The 20,401-nt window shown below is 44.5% G+C and overlaps 1 protein-coding gene across 1 annotated transcript in view; it reads right to left on the bottom strand.

Moving 5' to 3' along the window:
• Positions 1-20,401, bottom strand: part of DNAH6 (dynein axonemal heavy chain 6) — a gene marked incomplete at both ends in the record, with an annotated part of 168,476 nt that overhangs the window by 10,400 nt on the left and 137,675 nt on the right. Inside the window, 10 exons of the mRNA XM_080932360.1 lie at positions 1,160-1,289; positions 3,688-3,809; positions 4,824-4,943; positions 6,870-7,008; positions 9,248-9,394; positions 10,443-10,531; positions 12,736-12,896; positions 14,558-14,748; positions 15,244-15,386; positions 17,308-17,443. Coding sequence (XP_080788486.1) covers positions 1,160-1,289; positions 3,688-3,809; positions 4,824-4,943; positions 6,870-7,008; positions 9,248-9,394; positions 10,443-10,531; positions 12,736-12,896; positions 14,558-14,748; positions 15,244-15,386; positions 17,308-17,443 — 1,378 coding nt within the window. The remainder of the gene's footprint in view (positions 1-1,159; positions 1,290-3,687; positions 3,810-4,823; positions 4,944-6,869; positions 7,009-9,247; positions 9,395-10,442; positions 10,532-12,735; positions 12,897-14,557; positions 14,749-15,243; positions 15,387-17,307; positions 17,444-20,401) is intronic.

The following is a 20,401-nucleotide window of genomic DNA, read 5'->3' as shown; positions in this document are numbered from 1 at the left end:
CCACCTGTGTTTATACAGTAGTACAAAGATAAGGCTTCAATGAATGGCAATCAAGGAAAGTGTGTGTATGTGTGTGTGGGGGGGAGGGAGAGGGAGGGAGAGAGACATAGAGAGAGAGAGACAGAGACAGAGAGAGACAGAAAGAGACAGAGACACAGACAGACACAGAGAGAGGAGAGAGAGAAAGAGAGAGAGAGAGAGAGACAGACAGACAGAGACACAGACAGACACAGAGAGAGGAGAGAGAGAGAAAGAGAGATGGGAGAGAGGGAGGGGAAAGGGAGGGAGAGAGACACACACAGAGACACAGAAAGACACAGACACAGAGAGAAGAGAGAGAGAGGGAGAGAGGAAGAAAGAGAGGGGAAGAGGGAGAGGTAGAGAGGGAGAGGGAGACACACACACACACACACACAGTGGGGGGAGATGGACACAGGTAGGTAGATTGAAGGAGGCACAGGATGGGATACTATGGAAGCATGCATGTCCAGACAGAGTATAGAGCAGCATGTTCCTTGTCTGTCTGGGTAATCACAGGGAGGAGCTGAGAGGAAGTGGGTAAGGCAGAAGTGACTGAATCATCGGATCTGGGTGAGGGGCTCCTGTGAGTCAGTCTGACAGTGGCGGTGGTGTGTGTGGGAGGGGCTTGAGACAATACTCTTGAGGCTGGAGGGATGGATTAGTGGTAATGGTGCCTGAGTTCAATCCCTGAGACACACACAGAAAAGGGGAAGAACTGACTCCCATAAATCATCCTCTGACTCCACACAAGATACACTGTCTTTGTTAGAATGAGAGGCAGAGCTGGGAATATTGAGCACTTAAAAAGCTCAGTGCAACCGAGGGCTCAGTGTGGGATGTATTTACACGTGGCCAGCAGCTCCTGTATTGGATGACACAGGCTGGGAGACTTTAGAATCAGAGTTCAGAGCAAAGCCTGGCTAGAGTTATGTGGGCTGTAAGCCAGGGGGCTTCTTCTGGTCCCTGCAGGTGGGATGTTTGGGTGCAGTCGATCTTTAGACATAAATGGAGAGCCCCACATGAGGCAAGCTTGCTAGGGAAAGAAAAACCTATAAAAAACTTAAGCCTCTACATCTGCTTACGATTTAGTTCTCAAGCAAGCCTCCATTATGGGAAGATGCCAGCAAGTATTTCTTACCTGGGACTCTGGTCCGGATTGAAGCAACGAGCTCCTGGACAATCTCATCGTTGCTTTTGCCCTCGCCACCAGAGGAGGACCTTGGCTGAACCTCAAGAATGGTGTTGATTAGAGTGTTGGTCTCTTTGTACTGCAAAGGTGGTAAGAGAGAGAGAGAGAACAGGAAAGATGGAGTCAAGATGGTGTTTGCCATGTGTATTGTTTATAATAAGGGAAGTCTCCAAAAACAAAGGCCTTAGTGTGAATACTATATGAGAGCATTCTCCTAACCAAACTAAAAAGAATTAAGTTAAAAAATGGTGTGTATGTGTGTGCGTGCATGTGTGTGTGTGTGTACGGGTGCACACGTATGCCGTGACATGTGAGTGGAAGTCAGAGGACATCTTGCTGGAGTCAGTTCTCTCCTTCCACCTTGTGGGTTTTAGGGATTGGACTCAAGTCATTAGGCTTGGTGGCAGCCATCTTTATCTACTGAGTCATCTTACCAAGGGCTCAATCAAAATTTAAGTGTACAAAATTGTTGAATGCATACACAATGCTCTTCAGCAGATCTCCAGACCTATCCATCTTTCCTGACCAGAGACCTTATGCTCAATTATTAGAAAGGAAGGCAAAAACTGCTTCATCGTCAATAACCATCTGATTAACTTTACCCAGCATAGAGGCAATTAGTGGGCTTGGCCTGCAACTCTAGCTTGGGCTCACCCAGCTTAGAGTACTTCAGCTTCGTCTTTCCTCGCCTCTGTGTCAGAATGACACATGGTCTCCCATGGATCTCTGGACACAACATGGACATCCCTGAGCTTGGACCGGAAGTTCGGCAGGTTTCCACTTTAACTGGCTTGACTCAACCGTGTCGTTAGGGCATCTCCCTCCCTTCTATTTTCCCCTACAGACTAGAACAACCTTTCCAGTAGGGTGACAGGCCCAGCAGTTGTGTGAACACAGGGCTGCTTCTACTTCTGGTCGACATGGTTCTCCAGGAGAGCATCTTTCAGCAGCACATGGCTCTAAGGAGTGCTTGTCAGGCACGAGGAGGAACCTCATCAGGCTGATCAAGTGGCTCAGAAAGACAACCAACAGCACTCACTGAGTTTGATACGTGGGGTAGCAGCTGCCTTGCCCTCCTGGTTGGCTGTTATCTGATTGTTCTTCATAGAAACATTAAAGTCCGTCCTCAGAACAGCTCACTTCTTCTCCATGTCCACCTCAGTACACTGGGGTGACAGAGCCAGGCTCAGACAGCAGAGGGGGCTGATGTCACCCGCCTGCAGATTTGCCCCCTTCCTGTCCTAGTCAGTCCTTTATTGGTTCTTACTAAGCATTTATTTAAATATAACTTGTTAAGCATAGAAGAAATCTTTTGTGTTAAGACCACCGGTGGTTTGAATATGCTTGGCCCAGGGAGTGGCAGGACTAGGAGGTGTGGCCTTGTTGGTGTACGCATGGTCTTGTTGGTGGAAATGTGTCATTGTGGGTGTGGGCTTTAAGACCCTTTTCCTAGCTGTCTGGAAGTCAGTATTCTCCTAGCAGCCTTCAAATGAAGAATAGAACTCCCAGCTCCTCCTGCACCATGCCTGCCTGGATGCTGCCATGCTTCCTGCCTTGATGATAATGGACTGAACCTCTGAACCTGTGAGTCAGCCTCACTTAAATGTTTTCCTTTAAAAGAGTATGTTTATAGCAGTAAAGCCCTAACTAAGACAACCACAGTGATTAAAAGGGGCAGTTACGTAACCTAAGCAGACCATACTACTTCATAGTGATCCAAGTTGATTCAAAACCTCTTCTCTATCTAAAGGCAACTTGAAAACAGATGGGAGATGGAGATTCCAAACTTCTCCTTCCTTCCTGAAAACAGGAGTTAAAAACCTCTCACATGAAAGAAAGCCTTCTCCCATCAGAAGAAAAGAACCACTCCTCCAGGGGGGATCTGGTGGAAAGAGACCTTGTTAAAAACACAATCGGCTTAGCCGTGGCACTAATCTCAGCACTTGGGAGGCAGAGGCAGTCAGAGCTCTGTGAGTTCAAGGCCAGGATCTGAATCCAAGGGCTGAGAAGAGGCACTTTGGGCACTGATAATGGCTTTGATCTAAGCATGCATATCCATAACCTTTGTGTAACATGAGCCAGATGTGTCCAGTGTGGGGGAGAAGGGAACACACACGTATGCATGCACTCATGCACAAGCATGCACAGCCTTAGGAGTCTGTGAAGGATGCACACACGCACATCCTTAGGATTCTGTCAAGGCTGTGTCTGGCTGTATTAACTTTCCTTGAGCATCAGAGGGTACCATCTTTATCTTTTCAGAGGATGGAGCCCAGACGGATTCTGGACACTGCTGGGAGATGAGTCTTATTAACAACTTTAAAGGTACCAGGCTGAATTGAAACCATTATTGAAAAGAAGGCTAGTCAGTCTTCTACTTGTTTCCTGAAGGCATTATAGCCTACAGAGCTGTGTGGCAGAGGACTGTTTTGAGTTTCTACACACACACATATATACTAAGCAGAAAGACCACATACCTGGAAAACTAGGTTAGCATTTTCATGCATCCCAAAGATTTCTGGATCATCTATCAAAGGTAGATCTTCAATGTAGTTCTTAAAGTCTTGGAGGCTGTCAGCCAAGGGAGCAAAATAGATGCCTGCCATTAAAAAAAAAAATCACCAAAGACAGATGTGTATGAAATGGATCAGTACTGCCTGGCTTGATTTTTATTCTAATTAAAAAATTATCTGTATCTGTGTGCCTCTTCTGAGTGCACGTGCCGTGGGAACCAGAAAGAGGGTGTTGGGTTCCTTGGAGGTGGAGTTACAGGTGTTTGCATGCCAACAAACATTGGCGCTGGGAAGAGACCACTTGTCCACTGGGAACAGAACACTGTCCTCTCTAAGGACAGTTTGCGGTCTTATCCACTCAGCCATTGTCCCAGCTCCACAGTGTCACTGAGTTTTCTTGAGGCTGTGAGCAGCAGAGATTAGTATCACGTCCGAAGGACTATGGATGCTGGGATGTGAGACTCACCAAGGAATCCAGATTTCTGCTCATGTTAGAAACTGTCTTTGCATTGGTTTGATAAACAGATTCTAATCCCCCAGATCAAGGGCCACATTTGCAAAACCTTGAAATATAGGGCTGCTGCCCTTTGGCTAATGATGACAAGACACATGGTTGACTTGAAGCAGTGTCTAGCAACTTGACAATAGAAACGTTTGTGAGCTTGTACTGTAGTAACAGAATTCCTTCCTCTGAGGGACTGACACTGTGGCCATCAGTTTACCTCTGGGGGACTGACACCGTGGCTATCAGTCTTCCTCGGGGGGGACCGACACCATGGTCATAAGTCTACCTACTGTCTGCCTCAAAATCAGTTACTTCTAATTCATACTTCCCCAGTACTCAATATTTTGTAGTGCAAGTGTTCTGTAATTGTATTAAGAAAACATTAGCCCAGAGCTCTGAAAATGCATTTAGATATAATTCAATCAAGTTTAATACAGAGTTAATTTACAGTGTTGTGTTGTTTCTATCAAGCTTTGACAGTCAAACACGGGGCTGGGATGAAGCTCTGAAGATGGACTGAGGGCCTTGTTGAAAAACTGAAAGACGCTGTCTGAGGCTTCTCGGGAAAGGGGTTCTCTCCCCCAAAGCCGTTTACCTGATTCAGAGTAGGTATAACCATCATCCAGTGTCTCAGGAGAGAAAAATCTTTTCAAGACAGTGCGAAGGCATCTCTGGTCCCAGGTGTCTGTCACTCTTCCGCCGTAGGTGATCTCACCTGAGAGGGAGCTTGCATTTTAAATCACACTACTGTTTGTTTTTTTACATTAACAAATGCACCCAAATTCTAGTAAGTTTGTATTTATATGTGCATTTAGTTGATATCAAAAATAGTTGCTATGTCCCTTTAAGATAATAAGTCAAGTTTTAAAAAGCAGAAAAAAAATCTGATATGTGTATGCTACCCTAAACATTTTATTTTACTTTTTAAAATTATTTATTTATTTATTTATTTATTATATGTAAGTACACTGTAGTTGTCGTCAGACACACCAGAAGAGAGCATCAGATCTCATTACAGATGGTTGTGAGCCACCATGTGGTTGCTGGAAATTGAACTCAGGACCTCTGGAAGAGCAGTCGGTGCTCTTAACCACTGAGCCATCTCTCCAGCCCTACTTTTTAAAATTGAATGTGTATGTTTGTGATCCTGTTTGAATTTAGAAGCACTATGTGCATGAAGGAGCCCACAGAGGCCAGAAGAGGGCGTCAGATCACTTGGAAGTGAGGCTACAGGCAGTCTTGAGTTCCTATGTCAGCGCTGGGACTTGAACCTGGATCCTTTGCAAAAGCAACTCTTAGCTGCTGAGTCATCTCTTCAGTTCCAAGAATTCTACTTTTTTTTTTTTTTTTTTTTTTTTTTTTGTTTTCAATACAGAAACTAAAAGCCTTGGGCTTTACTTCGCCTTTCCTTTGTTTGAGAATATTCCTGAGTGTTCTTTCCATGAGCTTCTGTTTGGGCTCATTAAGTGAACCTTGCATTTGCAGGAAGACAGTCGATCTGTACACACCTCATAAAGGATTGCTACCAAACCAGGAAGTTGTAAAGATGGATCCCAACAAAAAGAGAGAGCTTGTCTGTCAGAGGGAATTCAAAGTTATAGCTGCGCGCTCTCTCTCTTTCTCTCTCCTCTCTCTCTCTCTCTCCTCTCTCTCTCTCTCCATCTCTCTCTCTCTCTCTCTCTCTCTCTCTCCCCCCCCCTCTCTCTCTGGAAGCATCACCCAGCATGCTTCAGTGTTGTTCAGACTACAGTGAATGATTTTTGATGTGGATATGCCTTGGGAGGACTCTAGATTCATTGACATACTTTTCTATTTATCACCAGAGTGTTCCCAGTAGGATTTTGTGTATGGAAACTGTCAAGGTTGATGTAAGACCTTAACACATTGGCTCATGCTAAATATTTAAAGTATGCCTGGGGCTGAGGAGATGGGTGTCAGTAAAGTGCCTGCTATACCTGGGTGGGAAACTGAGTTTGGATTCCCAGCATCTATGTAAAAGCCAGGGCTGATGGCTTATGTCTATACATACTAGATACTTATGTCTAGTACTTGCAGAAGGGCAGAGACAAGTGGGTCCTTGGGGTGCATTGGACAGTCAGCCTGGCCAAATAGGTGAGCTCCAGGTTCAGTGAGAGACCCTCTCAAAAAAGTGGAAACCGACCAGTGGCCACACCCCAAAGAAAAATGGCTCCCCCCTCTGAATAGGGGGAGTAGGAGGGAGAAGAGGAAGGTGGATGTTATTAAGATACATTGGATATGTATATGAAATTTTCAAAGAATAATAAAAAAGTAAGGTAAAGAATGATTGAGAAATATACTGTGTGCTTCTAGATTTCACATTTACACACATGTATAATCACACACATGGTATGCAATACACCATTGATGCACACATGTGCGCGTGCCCCCCCCCCCCCACTAATGTTTGGACTTGTTATTGCTGAGAAATGTCTCACTAATTTTCTATGTGCAGATATCTGCATGAAGTGTTTGTCACTATTGTATGTTCGCAGTGGGGACATCCGTTGTCACTGCCAACATTAAACACTGGGGGTGAACACAGTCTTCACAGGGGTTAGGGAGGTGCAAGTCAACAGCTCTGCTCCACGGCCAGATGCCCTGACCACATGCACATACTGACCTGTAATGTAAATTAGTGCATCCCAGGGGATCTTTCCTTCGTGACAGTAAAGGTTGAGGTTCAGTAAGGCACATTCTCTATCACTGTCATTAAATTCATAGCAGATATTCCAGCCAAGGGGGCCAAACTTCTTTCTCTCCTAGAATTGAAGATGAAAACATCCTGAGCTAAACTGATGAACTTAATTTTATTTAAGGACAAAGAAGTTATTGAAAAATAAAAGCTTTTGTTAATAATAGGCATCTCTCTACTGTAGCCAACTAAAATCATTTGGTTCAGCTAGGCCTTTACCAAGGAGGCCAAACACGTCCTCATTTAATGGTCCCCATGTTTCTAAAAGAGAATTTGTCTTTCTTTTACATTTGACAGATCTACCAAAACCAAACCAACACAAAACTTTTCTGCAGGGTAAAAAAAAAAAAAAAAATCAAATTATAGAAAAAATTTCACCTAGAGTTTGGCATAAAAATACACTTTAATTATGAAAGAGAAAGGGAAATGGGGGAGGGGGAGAAAGAGAGAATCCTTGTCTCAGTTTTATTCCTATCACCATGATAAAGTGTTCTGACAGAAAGCAACTTAAGGGAGAAAGGGTTTATTTATACTTTCAACTCCAGGTTACAGCTCATTACTATGGGGAGGCCATGGCAACAGAAACTTGAAGTGACTGGTCTCATTGCATGTGTAGGCAAGAGCAGAGACAATACTCAACTTACTCCCTTTATGCAACTCAAGACCCAAGCCTAGGGAATGGTGCCTCCAGTAGTGGGCTGTGCTTTCCATATCAATTAGTAATCAAGACAGTCTACCATAGATGTGGCTTCAGGCCAAGTTGATGTTTACAACCCCTCATTGAGACTCTCTTCCCAGGCAATTGTAGGTTGTGTCAAGCTGCAACTGAAATTAAGCACACAGAACTCTCCCCTACTGTTTTAAGGAGCTTGGCTATGCCTTGTTGTCATGGCAGACCATGTTTGTTGGTCAACCACTGACTTTTCCATGGTGACATAAAAAATTACAGACAACTGAAATGGGTAGACATTATCATAATCTTCATCTCCTTACTTTCCACACTGAAATCCCCCTTCCCTTTACTATTTACCCCCCCCCCCAATTTCTTAATTTCAAACTGATGGAACATTTCCACTGGGTCAGAAGTTAGTCCCAGGTTCTCTGCTGTAGATCAAACTTTTACTAAATGTTAGACAATCTCGCACCCTGGCTGCTTTCGGGAGTGGTACAGAGCTTCCATCTATGATCTCTTCAGATCATTTGGTTTAATTGATTTTGTTTATTTACTTCATATCATCCATCAACACCCATCCCTTTCCCTGAGTGACTCTCTGTAGAGCTCACAGAGTTGAAAACCAGGAAGCTAGTCTAATCAATAGCACCTAGAGATGAGCAAACAGCCAAGAAGTCAAGGATACTGGGCATGGAACAGACTAAGAAATGCATGGAACAGATGGAAGGAAACTGGTGCTGGTTTGAAAGTTATTCTCATAGGGTTTAGGGCTCTGGTCTCTTAAAGATGGCAGAACTCATCTGAAGGAGCAGGCAGGAGTAGGTGACCACAGGGAAAGTAAATGTATCAAACTGGGTATGGTGACATGCACCTGTCGTCCCTGCAATGGGGAGGTTAGGACAGGAGGGCCCCAAACTCAAGAAAAGCGTGGGCTGTGTGGCAAGTTTGAGTGTGGAGATTGTGCCTCAAGACCACCACCACCACCACCACCACCACCAAACAGGTGAACTTAAAGATTGGCAAAATATATGTGGGTGAAAAAAGAACAAAAATGTCTTTGGAGTTTTCAGTGTAGGCTATTGAGTGAAGGGGCCACCAAGTTTGGGACTAGCTTCTGGATGGGAAGCAGATTAAGGGGTGTGAGGCAGAGGTAAGCTGTTGAACTGGACCTCGGGTGTTCATCTGGGCGATGGTATCCCCCAGGTAGATCAGGAGAGAGGCAAGAGCTGTGAGCGGCCAAGGCAAGGAAGCGCAGAGACTGGTGGCTGAGCTAAATGAACTTTGGTTTCAACACAGAATGGGCCCTTAGGGCTTCAGATGCCATCTTCAGTTTTTCACTTGCATCCTAACTATTTACACGCTTCTATCCTAAGCACGTCCTTACTGCTGTTGAAAAGCAGAAGCAGAGTCGGTGTCTGGAGACATGGCCAGAGGTTTAGGAGTGCTTGCTGCTCTTCCAGAAGACACATGTCAGGTCGCTCTCAACTACTGCCAACTCCAGCATCGGGGATCCAGCTCCCTCTTCTGGTAGTCCCTGAGCACCCACCCAATGTGATTTACACACACTTACACACACACACACAAATAAACAGAAATGAGCAAATCTGTCAGCAAGGCAGAGTGGAGAATATACCTGAATAATCGCGTGGAAGAAACAAATGCCAAATATTAGTTTTCTCCATTTCATTCCAAGTATATTTTCTTCAAAAAACGAAGGTGTCATTTCAGTAAAGGCTCGCCTGATATTTGCACGCAAGCCTTTTGGTGGCTCGTTGGTTACCTGATGTGGAAACAGCATACATGGCAGAGAGGGTGACTTTTATGGCGCTGAGTTATTTCTAGGTAGCACACATAGACTGAAGCCATTGGGATGTGGGTAACTGATACCCACGAGGGTATCACATACTCTGTGGTGTGTGTGTGTGTGTGTGTGTGAGCTTGTGTGTACATGTATGTTGCTCAGGAGAATGTTAGGAAGCCTACTCTATTATTCTCTATCTTATTTCTTTGAGATAGAGTCTCTTACTGACCTGGGAACTAAGATTAGAGACTGCCGACTCCTAGTAATTCTCTCATCTGTGTCCTCCTTAGCCCTGGGGCTACAGGCATGCATGTTATAACAGACTTTTTATGTGGGTGCTGGGCTTTGAACTCAGGTCCCTGTGTCTGTGCACCAAGTGCTATCACTCACTGAACCATCTTCTTAGTGCCCCTCCTTTTTGTCTTGTTCAACCACACTCTATGGAGAACAGAGCCCGGTAGGTTCTTCAGAGCCATCATGGTTGAAACACCATCACAAGAACAACAAAAATTTCCATGTGGGGGTTTTTCTATCCATAAGATATGAGTCAAGAAAGCTTAGTAAGTGTCCAGCAGATATTGTGGTCATCTCAAAGTACAGAGCAGTCCTGTAGGCTTTGTCCCACGATGTCCCATGATGGGAGGGGAGAGAGGAGAGAGGCATCTCTGGGTTCTCATGTGCAGAGATTTCCCTCTTCCCTGAAACCCTTCCTGTCTGTCCAAAGCTGAGACAGTCCCTTAGCTCCAGGAGAGGTTATTCTCACCACTCTATGCATGTAGCATTTTCTTGCAGAGGGAAGGGTCAGAATTGTTAAATGGCCAAGAGGCCAGGAGAGGCAAAAAGAACCATCTTGGGAAATCACTTCCCTTCCTGCTCCCATTTGAAAGAATTATTACTGTCTCCCACCTTCCCACTCCAGCCACACAGTCCCCTATGTGGCTCTCTGCGAAATCTGGGATGGCCGGAGCCCCTGGGTGGGGTATTCAGAGACGGACGCTCTCATACTCTAGCGGTAGTCGAATTTTACCTTGACAGAGTTCTGAAGGACTGTCACCGGAAAAGTGGAACAGGGCATGGAGCTTAGAAAAAGCCGGAAAGTGTCCTTGATTGTCTGATCTGTTTCAAACAAAGGAAAACAGCAGGAAGGAAAATCATAGCTTGGAGGAGCATTTTTTTTTTTTTTTTTTTTTAAACAAGAGGCAGTTATTCCAGGGAAAGAAAACAATACGGAGACAGCCATCGAAAGACTCAGTTTATACATTTCAGGCATATCAAGTGGAACTTCCTGTCAGCTGGGCTGGGTAGTCTGGAAGCTGACACATTTCAATAAAGATGCTAGACATATCAATAAAAACATTTCTCTTTACTTACTTAATATATTTTTATTGGTTCTTTGTGAATTTTATGTGTGTTTTGACTATTTTCGGCCCTTCCCCAAACTCCTCTCCGAACCTCTGGAGTCTTTTGTTTGTTGTTTTGAGACAGGGCTTCTCTGTGTAGCTCTGACTGTCCTGGAACTCACTCTGTAGACCAGGCTGGCCTTGATCTCACAGAAATCCTCCTGCCTCTGCCTCCCTAGTACTGGGGTTAAAGGTGTGTGAGCCACCATTACTCCCACTATCTTTTTTTTTTTTTTTTTTTTTTTTTTAAACAAAATCTCAAGCTTTAGATTTACCAGTGAAGAGTCAGGAGCCAGACGCTGGGAGGAAAGCCTGCTTAGCTCAGAGAGGCAGAGAAAGCATCCAGGAGACCTTTCTCCTCGGCAGCATCTCTCTCTCATTGCGCCTCAGAAACCTCCTTCAAGCTTCTACCTCCTTGGTCTCCATCCATCCTCCTGACTTTCTCTCCGTTTTCCTCCATCCTATGTCTGCTTCCTGCCAACTGGTTTCTTGCTCCACCTCCTGACCTATGCTTGACTTTATTTAACTCTGTTTACAGGATTTGAGCAGAGAGCTCTTGGATTAGAGGTGTGTGCTAGGGCTGAGCCACACCACAGTTTAAAAACCAGATTTTTCTGGTAGATAACAAAATGTCTGTGTTCACAGTGTGATCAGATATCCTGTAACCCCCTTCCTGAGTCCTTTTTTAAAAAAAAAATCCACATAACAAGCCCAATTTGTGCTGCCCAAATGCTCTTGGATGTTTGGCCCTTTACGGCCATCTTAGTAGGGCTACACTCAGCGAGCATCAACCCTCCTTGTTCCAGCAGCTGTCAATTGCCAGGAGCTCCTCAGCTAGGGGTGGGACCTCATGCCTACCTCCTGCCGCCCTGCTAAGGCCTCCTGTAGTGCTGGCAGGAAGCTGAAGGAGCCCTACTGCCAAGAACTGCTTTTGTGATGCTGCACCCTGTAGCGAAGACCTTGTCATTGTCACTGGAAGTGAAGTCCCTTCCCTCTCATCCTTTCCACGGAAACACATAGAGATGGCATTGGGAATGGAGGGTCCTTTCAGGAACAGTGACTAAGTGATCAGAGCAGTTGGGTACCCTGTAAGGAAGCAGCTTGTCTCCTCTGTGAGCAGCCGTGAGGGAAGGAGGCAAGAGTCATGCGGCTCTTCCCTTCCCTGAAAGCTTGCTATTGTTGGCAAAGACCCAGAGAAAGGGTCCTGGACACCTGAGGCCATTTGGTATTTCTCCCCACGATCTCCAGGTTGTGTGGTTTGTTTGTCTGTTTGTTTGTTCTGAGATGGGTCTACCATGTAGACCTGGCTTGTTTTGAACCCACAGAGATCCACCTACCTCTGCCTCCTGAGTGCTGAGATTAAAGGTGTGCACCACCATACCCAGTCCTGTACCGCTCTATTTCTGGTCTGTTTTATTTTAGGCAGAATGCCTCGTAGCCCAGGCTGCCCTTGAGCTACTTTGGCTACTTTCCAAATAGCCAAAGATGCCCTTGCACTTCTGGTCTTGCTGCCTTTCCTTCTCAAGTGCAGGGATTCAAGCAAGGGGACACAATGCTGAGGTCTGTACTTTTGTGTTATAGGGTGAGATTTGACGTCTTTTCTCGGTGCAAGACTGTTTTCTACTTCTTTTTTTTTTTTTTTTTTAATCACAGCTATAAGCTGCATTTCAAGTTGAGGTGCCTTCCCACAGGACACTGTGTGAAGCAAACGATTCAGTGGGCCATGCCTTTACTGGGAGTCCAAAGGCCTATTTCTGAATCCGCACTGTAGGACTTCATCCAAGCTCCCCTTTGTTCAGGGTTTTCTTTTCAAGAGGAGAGGGCTCGAGGTCTACAATGGGGGTTTGCCACTAGACTGTCTGGACAAGAGAAGCTGTGTGAGGATGGGGCCATTCCTTGAGAGCTATGCGCACCACTTACTTGGGTCTGTGAAGGTTTTGATCAGCTCCTCCATTGCCAGCATCCAGGAAACGGCAAGATGGCAGTTCTGCAGGAAAACCCAGTTTCCGGACTTCATTGCATCCTTGATCATCTTCTCAGCAATGGGGCCCTGCCCTTGTCCCAGAGAAATCGACTGCACTCTGGGTGAGCAGCAACAGCACAAGGATTTCTTGCGGCACAGATACTTTAGTTAATTTAAAAATTACATTTATTTATATTCTCTGTACACGTGTGGTGTTTGTGGGACACATGTATGTGCACAGGTGCTTAGGTTCCATGGTGTGCATGTGGAAGTCAGGGGACAATTACAGGAGCTGGTTCTCTGTGCCATGTGGGACTTGGGGACTGAATTTAGGTCATCAAGCTTGGCTGTAAATGTCTTTGCTCAGTGGGTTTTAGACTCATTGCATCATTTGGGTTGGCCGTGAATTTGAAATTCTCTTTCTTCACCTGAGTGGTAGGATCACAGAATGAGACTTGTTACTCTTTTAAATGACCTCTCCTTGTAACCTTTTATTTAAGAAATGCTTCTACATCAGATGGCATTACCTATATTACTCCTCTATTTTATGACTTCACCTACTATGTTTAAATCTACCAGCTACCAGGACCACTTTATGTGAACAAGATGAGGTGCAGGTCAAAGTTCATTTTATGTATATGGCTATGCACTGTCTAAGGATGAGAATTTGCCTTCGTTCTAAAGTGTCACTTTCATCATAAATTGTGTACCAAAATAGGTGGGTGCATTTCTGACTTTTGTATTTTCTTTTATACATCTGTTTATCTAGCTTTGATCAGGACCATAAAGTCTAAATGACTCTTTTTAACATGCTATATGGCACGTCTTGACATGTGTTAAACATATCATCTCACACTGTTTTGCTTCTGGAATACTTATTCATTCCTTTTAACCACTGTAAAGTGGGTAGTTCAGTGTCTTGTGGTACATTCACAATGTTGGATACCTAGTGAGTGTCTGCTCACTCCAGAAATGTTCTCACACCTCCAAAGAAACCTCACACCCTTTGTTAGAGTTCTTTAGAAAAACAGAACCAATAACACACACTCATACACACATACACACACACACTCACACACTCACACACACTCACACATACTCACACACACTCACACACTCACACACACACAGACACACACACACACACACACACACACACACACACACACTCATGTGCCACCCACATCAGTAGCCTATGATTCTGTTATTCTTTGCAGAAGCCCAATGAATACAAATCATGAAGCCTAACTAAAGTGATAGATCCATCATCTTTCTGTAACTCTCAGTCCGGGGACTAGGCTGTACCAACACCTTTACTGGGATCCCATTGAACTAGAGCTCATCATGAGAAAGATGAAATTGTAAGAACACAAAGAATCCTGTTCTTAAATGTGTTTGAATGGAAGGAGCAAGGCTCACTCTTTGTATGACTATGTGATTGTTAATCATGTATTAAGTGCTACCCAGGTTCTAATAGATTTCCATTAGATTGTATTTTAATATCAGGGATCTCTCCTGGCTCAGATGAAATTCACACCTGCTCTTAGACTTCTTTAACAATAACTGAGGACTAACCCCTTTATTTATTGAGCAGAGGTTACTTGAATGGCAAAGCTCTGTTCCACAGGGGAGGAGCACAGGAACACTTTAGGGTAAATGTTGATAATGACGATAACCACATCAGAGATACACATACATGTTACATATATATCTACACACATGTCTAAACACATGTATATAAAAACCACAGGTAAGTGTAACCCTGTGGTGTGATCTTACCGTTCTGCATACCCGCTCTCCCTGGCAAACCTTTGAAAGGCGCCCATGGGATCGGAGCCTGTGCTCAAGATGAACACCAGTGGGGTACTGCTTGACATGTCCTGATACAGAGTGGCCAGGTCCACAGGAGGTGTCTCAATGAACTGCTTGCCAAGATTCTCTATCACAAAGTCAGTAAGAGCGAACACCACCTGAGAGTCAGAAAGGGGAGAAAGCGTTAAAGGAAGTGCTCTGGGTGGAGGATCCTTTATGTTCCTGCCCCACTTCTCTCTCTCTCCTAAGAGGAGGGTGCTCTGTGCTTTAGTGTTTTGAGAAATAACTTGTTTACAAATTTACCTTTTGATTATATGTATGTCTGCATGTGGGCATGCGCATGTGAGTGCCCATATCTTAGAGGACAGAAGGGGGCGCTAGATATTTTCCCCCTTAAGTGCCTCCTCTTGTTTTTAAGGTTAATTCCCAGACAAAACCTTCCATCACACCCCAGTCTCACATGAGAAATGGTGACAGGAGGTGACCAAGTTCTCAGCTGGCTTGTTTTCTTATCCTGGAGGGAAAACACGATCTGCCAAAACCATCATCTTTATTTTTAAAGCTGACTCCTGAGTTGGACTGACTCGTAAGTAGCTGATGATCTTTGGTGGGAGTGCCGCGGCACTGTCCTTTAGCTAAACAAGACCACCCACCTTTTCTTCTTTACAGCACTTCACAAGGAGCAGCTTCTGGAAAGAGCTGAAGTCTGAGCCCCACACGAGGCCCTTGTCTTCTTCCTGTTTCTGTTTCGGGTACTCGTCCCAGATCTGTGGGTTAATATAAGTCTCGAAAGAGCCTGGAAAGACAATTCGAAAAGATGCTTCAGTCCAAACAGTTTTGACTCTGAAATGAAATAAACACGTGTTGTTGGCTAGAAGAAGACACATTCTTTTAACCTCACTGACAGGTTTTTAGGACACAAGTGTGAAAACCCCTCCCCCACTCAAACAGTTAGAAAGCAAAGAATTTAAAAGGAGGTCGCAAAACAAAATCCAACCGCCAAAGCACTTATAAACAAACAAACAGAGATGCTAAAAATAAAGGAATGCACAGAAATATCATATTAAGCAAAAGGGAAATTGGAAATGATTAGAGTAACCCTGGTAAAGACAGAACTTAATCATGATTAAGTGAGGTAACAGGTCAAGTTCTAACAATTAAAATATAAGTTACATAATAAAAGTGCAACAAAACAAACACATATATTGTCCAATAACATGAAATCTATCAAACAGTCCCTGTTGGAGGTAGAAGGAAAAGCAGAAAAGACACAATAACATTTAGAAACACACAGGACTCTGAGAGGTGGCTCAGAGGTTAAGAGCTCTGATTGATCTTTCACAGGACCCAAGTTCAATTTCCAGCTCGTGCAGGGGGGCTCACAATTATCCATAACTCCTGCTCCAGGGAACCCAGTGCCCTCTTCTGACCTCTGTAGGCGCCACACGTGCATGTGACACAGACACTCAAGAAACACAAAAATTGATAAATCTAAAAAGAAATGAAAGGAACTAGCACACATCTATCAGCCTTCCACAGAAGGATTGGGTCTGGCATATGTAATTCGATTGAGATAAATGATAGATGAATAAACTGACATATACCATCCTATGCCTGATACTTGCAGGACATCATCCTTCCCGTATCACCTCCAACAATGCAATGCTCCCAAGAAATGAGGTGGCATCTCATTTGAGGGTTAGGATGCTAGTTAGTTCTTAAAAGATTTATTTTTACTATCTATCTATCTATCTATCTATCTATCTATCTATCTATCTATCACCTACCTATCTATAATCTATCTACCATCTGTCTATCTGTCTATCTATCTATCTATCTATCTATCTATCTATCTATCTATCTATCTATCTATCACCTACCTATCTATAATCTATCTACCATCTGTCTATCTGTCTATCTATCTATCTATCTATCTATCTATCTATCTATCACCTACCTATCTATAATCTATCTACCATCTGTCTGTCTATCTGTCTATCTATCTATCTATCTATCTATCTATCTATCTATGTGTGTGGAATCTATCTATCTCTGTGTGTGTGAGGGTATCTGCATACGTGTGTACAGGTGTCTACAGAGGTCAGAAGAGGGCATCGGTCCCCTGGAGCTGGGTTGCTGAGCATATCTTCTGAGGGCCTAATAGCAGCAAAAAGCCAATGACACTTCAAAACTGAGTGACACTAGGGTAGTGGTCCTGGGGTAGTGTCACCTCTGCAGAGTTTCTGACTCCCGCATAGGGTGGCGGTGATCATGGGGTGTGGGTGTGCACATAGGGTGCTCATCAGCTGAAGGTGACTGCACTCCTGTGAGAGTGGAGGGGAGAATCTCTCAGTGCAGATTGATCTGATCTGATCCGACCCGATCCATTTGCTACTGCTTTGGTATGCTTAAATGTTGTATGTTTAGTTGGGTGTGGAGGCAGAGGCAGGCAGGTCTTTATGAGTTTGAGAGCAGACTAGTTTACAAATTGAGTTCCAGGTCTTAGACACACACACACACACACACACACACACACACACACACACACACACACAATGTAAAGTAGTCATGAAATATTCTAAATTTATGGGCCAAGCATTCAATTCAAGATTTTGTAAAAACAATTCACCTATTATTTCTTACAAACAAAGAGAATATATATATATTTTTAAAGCAAAAAGTATGGACGTTGGAGAAAGGACTCTTGGGCATCTTACCTAAGCATACAGAAATGGGGTGCAACAGTATATTTTTTGTAAGTCCTTCAAAAATCGGAAATGATTCTTCCAGGTCACAGCATGAGAACCACGTCTGAATGGACAGCCAGGGGGCTTCCGGCTTTGGGGGGCGCTCCTGCAGGGGGACCAAGAGAACGTGAGCAGCAGTTCACAGAGACAGCGGCGTGCTCTTCCACCTTGTCTAGGGGGAACAGAAACTAACTGCGTGTTAGAAACAGCCGTTCTCGGGCCCCGGCGATGGCTCGCGGGCTGTGCAAGAAATGAGGACTTGAGCTGCGACCTTCAGCATCAGTGGAACGATTGGGGCGTGGCTGTGCACACCTTTCAGAGTCAGGAGGAGGGTTGGAGCTTGCTGGCCAGAAGCCTAACTAAAAGCACTGGGCTCTAGGCCAGTGAGAGAGCCAATCTCAAGGGGAGGAGAGCATCCGAAAAGGGTACCCAGCGTTCTGTGTTGGCCTTCATCCTGTGTTCACCTACACGTGCGGACATGTTCTTAACTAGTAAGAAATGGTGAAATAGACATGAGCAGGAAAGATGAGTGTGGTACCACTGGAGGAGGCTGAGACGGGAGCATCCTGAGTTCAAAGCCAGCCTAGGCTACCTTGTCTTAAAAGCAAGGAAGTAAGCAAGCTAGCGAAAGGCAGAGTGCTGTGCCAGCCCGGGTTCTCAGGGGATGGCTCTGAACAAAGGACAAGCTGGTACTTTCAAGTTGACACCGCGGAGAGCAGAGTTGACCCGGTGGCGGAGTAAAGTCAAATCCGTTTGCACGCACGGAGGCTCTCCCGAAACACCCGGCGACCCCTTCTCAGCTTCAAAAGACCTTTATGGTCAATGGCATTTTTTTTCTCAAATACAACTATAGTCCAAAGAGTCTAAGACGGTCTCAGCCTGGAAGGGTGAGGAAAACCCAACAGAGGGGTAATATCAGCACCAAGACAAGTGCGAGTTTAATTTTACAGGGATGGAGAGAAGGCTCGGAGGTTAAGAGCACTGGCTTGTCTTGCAGAGAACCCGAGTTCAGATTCCAGCAGCCATTGTTCGATGGCTCACAACCACCTGTGACTTCAGGTCCAGGGGATCCAACACCCTCTTCTGGACTTGGCAAACACTCACATGCACTCCCCCAACATACATATAACTTAAAAGAAAACCCGTTAAGAACACACACACACATACACACACACACACATGCACACACAATTTAGCTGTGAAAAATGTATTTGGAGTTATTTCAGACATTCCTAAAAGTCTCCATTGCTATTCCTGGCAATGCTTTTTGAAGCATTTACATGAGGCTAAGGCTGAAGAGCTTTTTAATTTTTTTCTTTTAAATAGCAAAGAGAGAGATTAACTACGATTACAGGCTAAAACTAGTTCTCTGACATCCGCTAAACAGATGCCGGGATTTCAGACTATGTTTTCAAACACTTTGTTGCATACAAATCACACATCATCTAATTGGAGCATCTAAAGCATACAACCCAGTGTTTTGGATGTTAACAGATACATGTGACCATTCCCCAGCCAGTGTTAAGAGCATTAACCCCTTATTAGCAGGCTATCCATAAACATGTTGGGAGACATCTCAGGTCTAACTCCAGGTCGCCGGAACAAGGTGGCTAATGCAGAGACAGGTTACATCAAGCTTCTGGTTTACCAGGGCACATGGGGATTATTTTATACTCTGTGCTAGTCTGTACCGTGAGTGACAGGTAGCATCATGTCTAAAAATGCACATCCCTTAATTGTGAACATCACTGCTGAAATTGCTAATGATCATGTGAGCCTGCTGAGTTGCAATGTCTTCACCAGCACGGGGTCCTGGTGTTGGCGGCTGCTGACGGCTCAGGGTGGGGGCCGTAGAGACAACCGTTCAGTGCAAGTCTTGGTTCTTTCTTTTACAAGAGATTTCTCTGCAGCTTGAGGCGTTGCTTGCAGAATCTCACCCATCGCAGAACATCTTTTAAAATTGGAGTCAGTTCTCTCAAATCTTTCTCAGTCAATCAAGTTTGTGTGATGGTTTATTTTATTTTGTTATTTGTCCCCCTGTGTGTGTGTGTGTGTGTGTGTGTGTGTGTGACATGTTCTCAGGGGCCTTCAGAGGTTTTGTAAGAGCAACAAATGCTCTTATCCATTGAGTGAGCTCTCCAGTTACTTGTGTGACATTTTAATCTCCTTCCACAGTCTTCAAAGTATCTTCACAGAAGAAGTTTCCATCTCGAAACCTCACACCCATTGCGCTATAAGAAGCAATTTGGGTTTAATCCCGAGCTGGTAGCAGATGAGCCACCCTCCCCAACCTCCCAGGCGCCTCTAACTCTAGTTCTCTTGGTTTTTAAAAACGACATCTCTACTTCCTCCCTGCACAGAAGTCTGGGTCTTCTCAAAGTCGTCTATGAGGTTTGAAACCAGCTTCTTCTACCTCCCTCTTTTAAATCACGGATACTCAAAATGGTGTGTAGACGTTGAGTCCTTTACAGAGGTTGTCAATGTTCTTTGCCCAGATGTCTAGAAGAATCACATTCTACGGCGGCTATATGTGCTTCCTACGTGGTGGAGCTACAAAAATCAACCACCCTTTGCTCCACTGACTGTAGAGGAGATATTATTCCAGAAAGCACGGAGACAACATTCACTTCATACATCTTGGTGACGTCTCTTGCATGTCCATGAACTCTGTCCACCAGAGTGAAATCTTTCTCTCTCCTGAGGTGCAGACCTTTAAGGCGGGCTTGAGATGTCTACTGACTGTGTCGTATACACACACGTTCTCTAGAGACATTTTTATTCACATGTATATTTGTGTGTTTGTGTGTACTCATGCATGTGTGTGCGTGCAGAAGACAGTAGAGGGTGTTGGATCCTCTGGTACCAGACTTATAGGCAGTGGTGAGCTACTCTGTGTGCTAAGAACCAAACTCAGCTCCTCTGCAAGAGCAGCAAGCCACCAAAGTGCTACTAGGAAGGCTCTCTAGTTACACTTAGCACAGTGGAAGACTTTTACTGTCATTCACATTTTTCAGTTTTTAAAATATATTTTTTTGAAAAATGTGTTTATTTTGTATCATATGCA

The sequence above is a fragment of the Micromys minutus genome (genome assembly GCF_963924665.1).
Source record: "Micromys minutus genome assembly, chromosome: 18".
Taxonomy (NCBI): Eukaryota; Metazoa; Chordata; class Mammalia; order Rodentia; family Muridae; genus Micromys; species Micromys minutus.
This window is presented reverse-complemented; position numbering and strand designations above follow the sequence as displayed.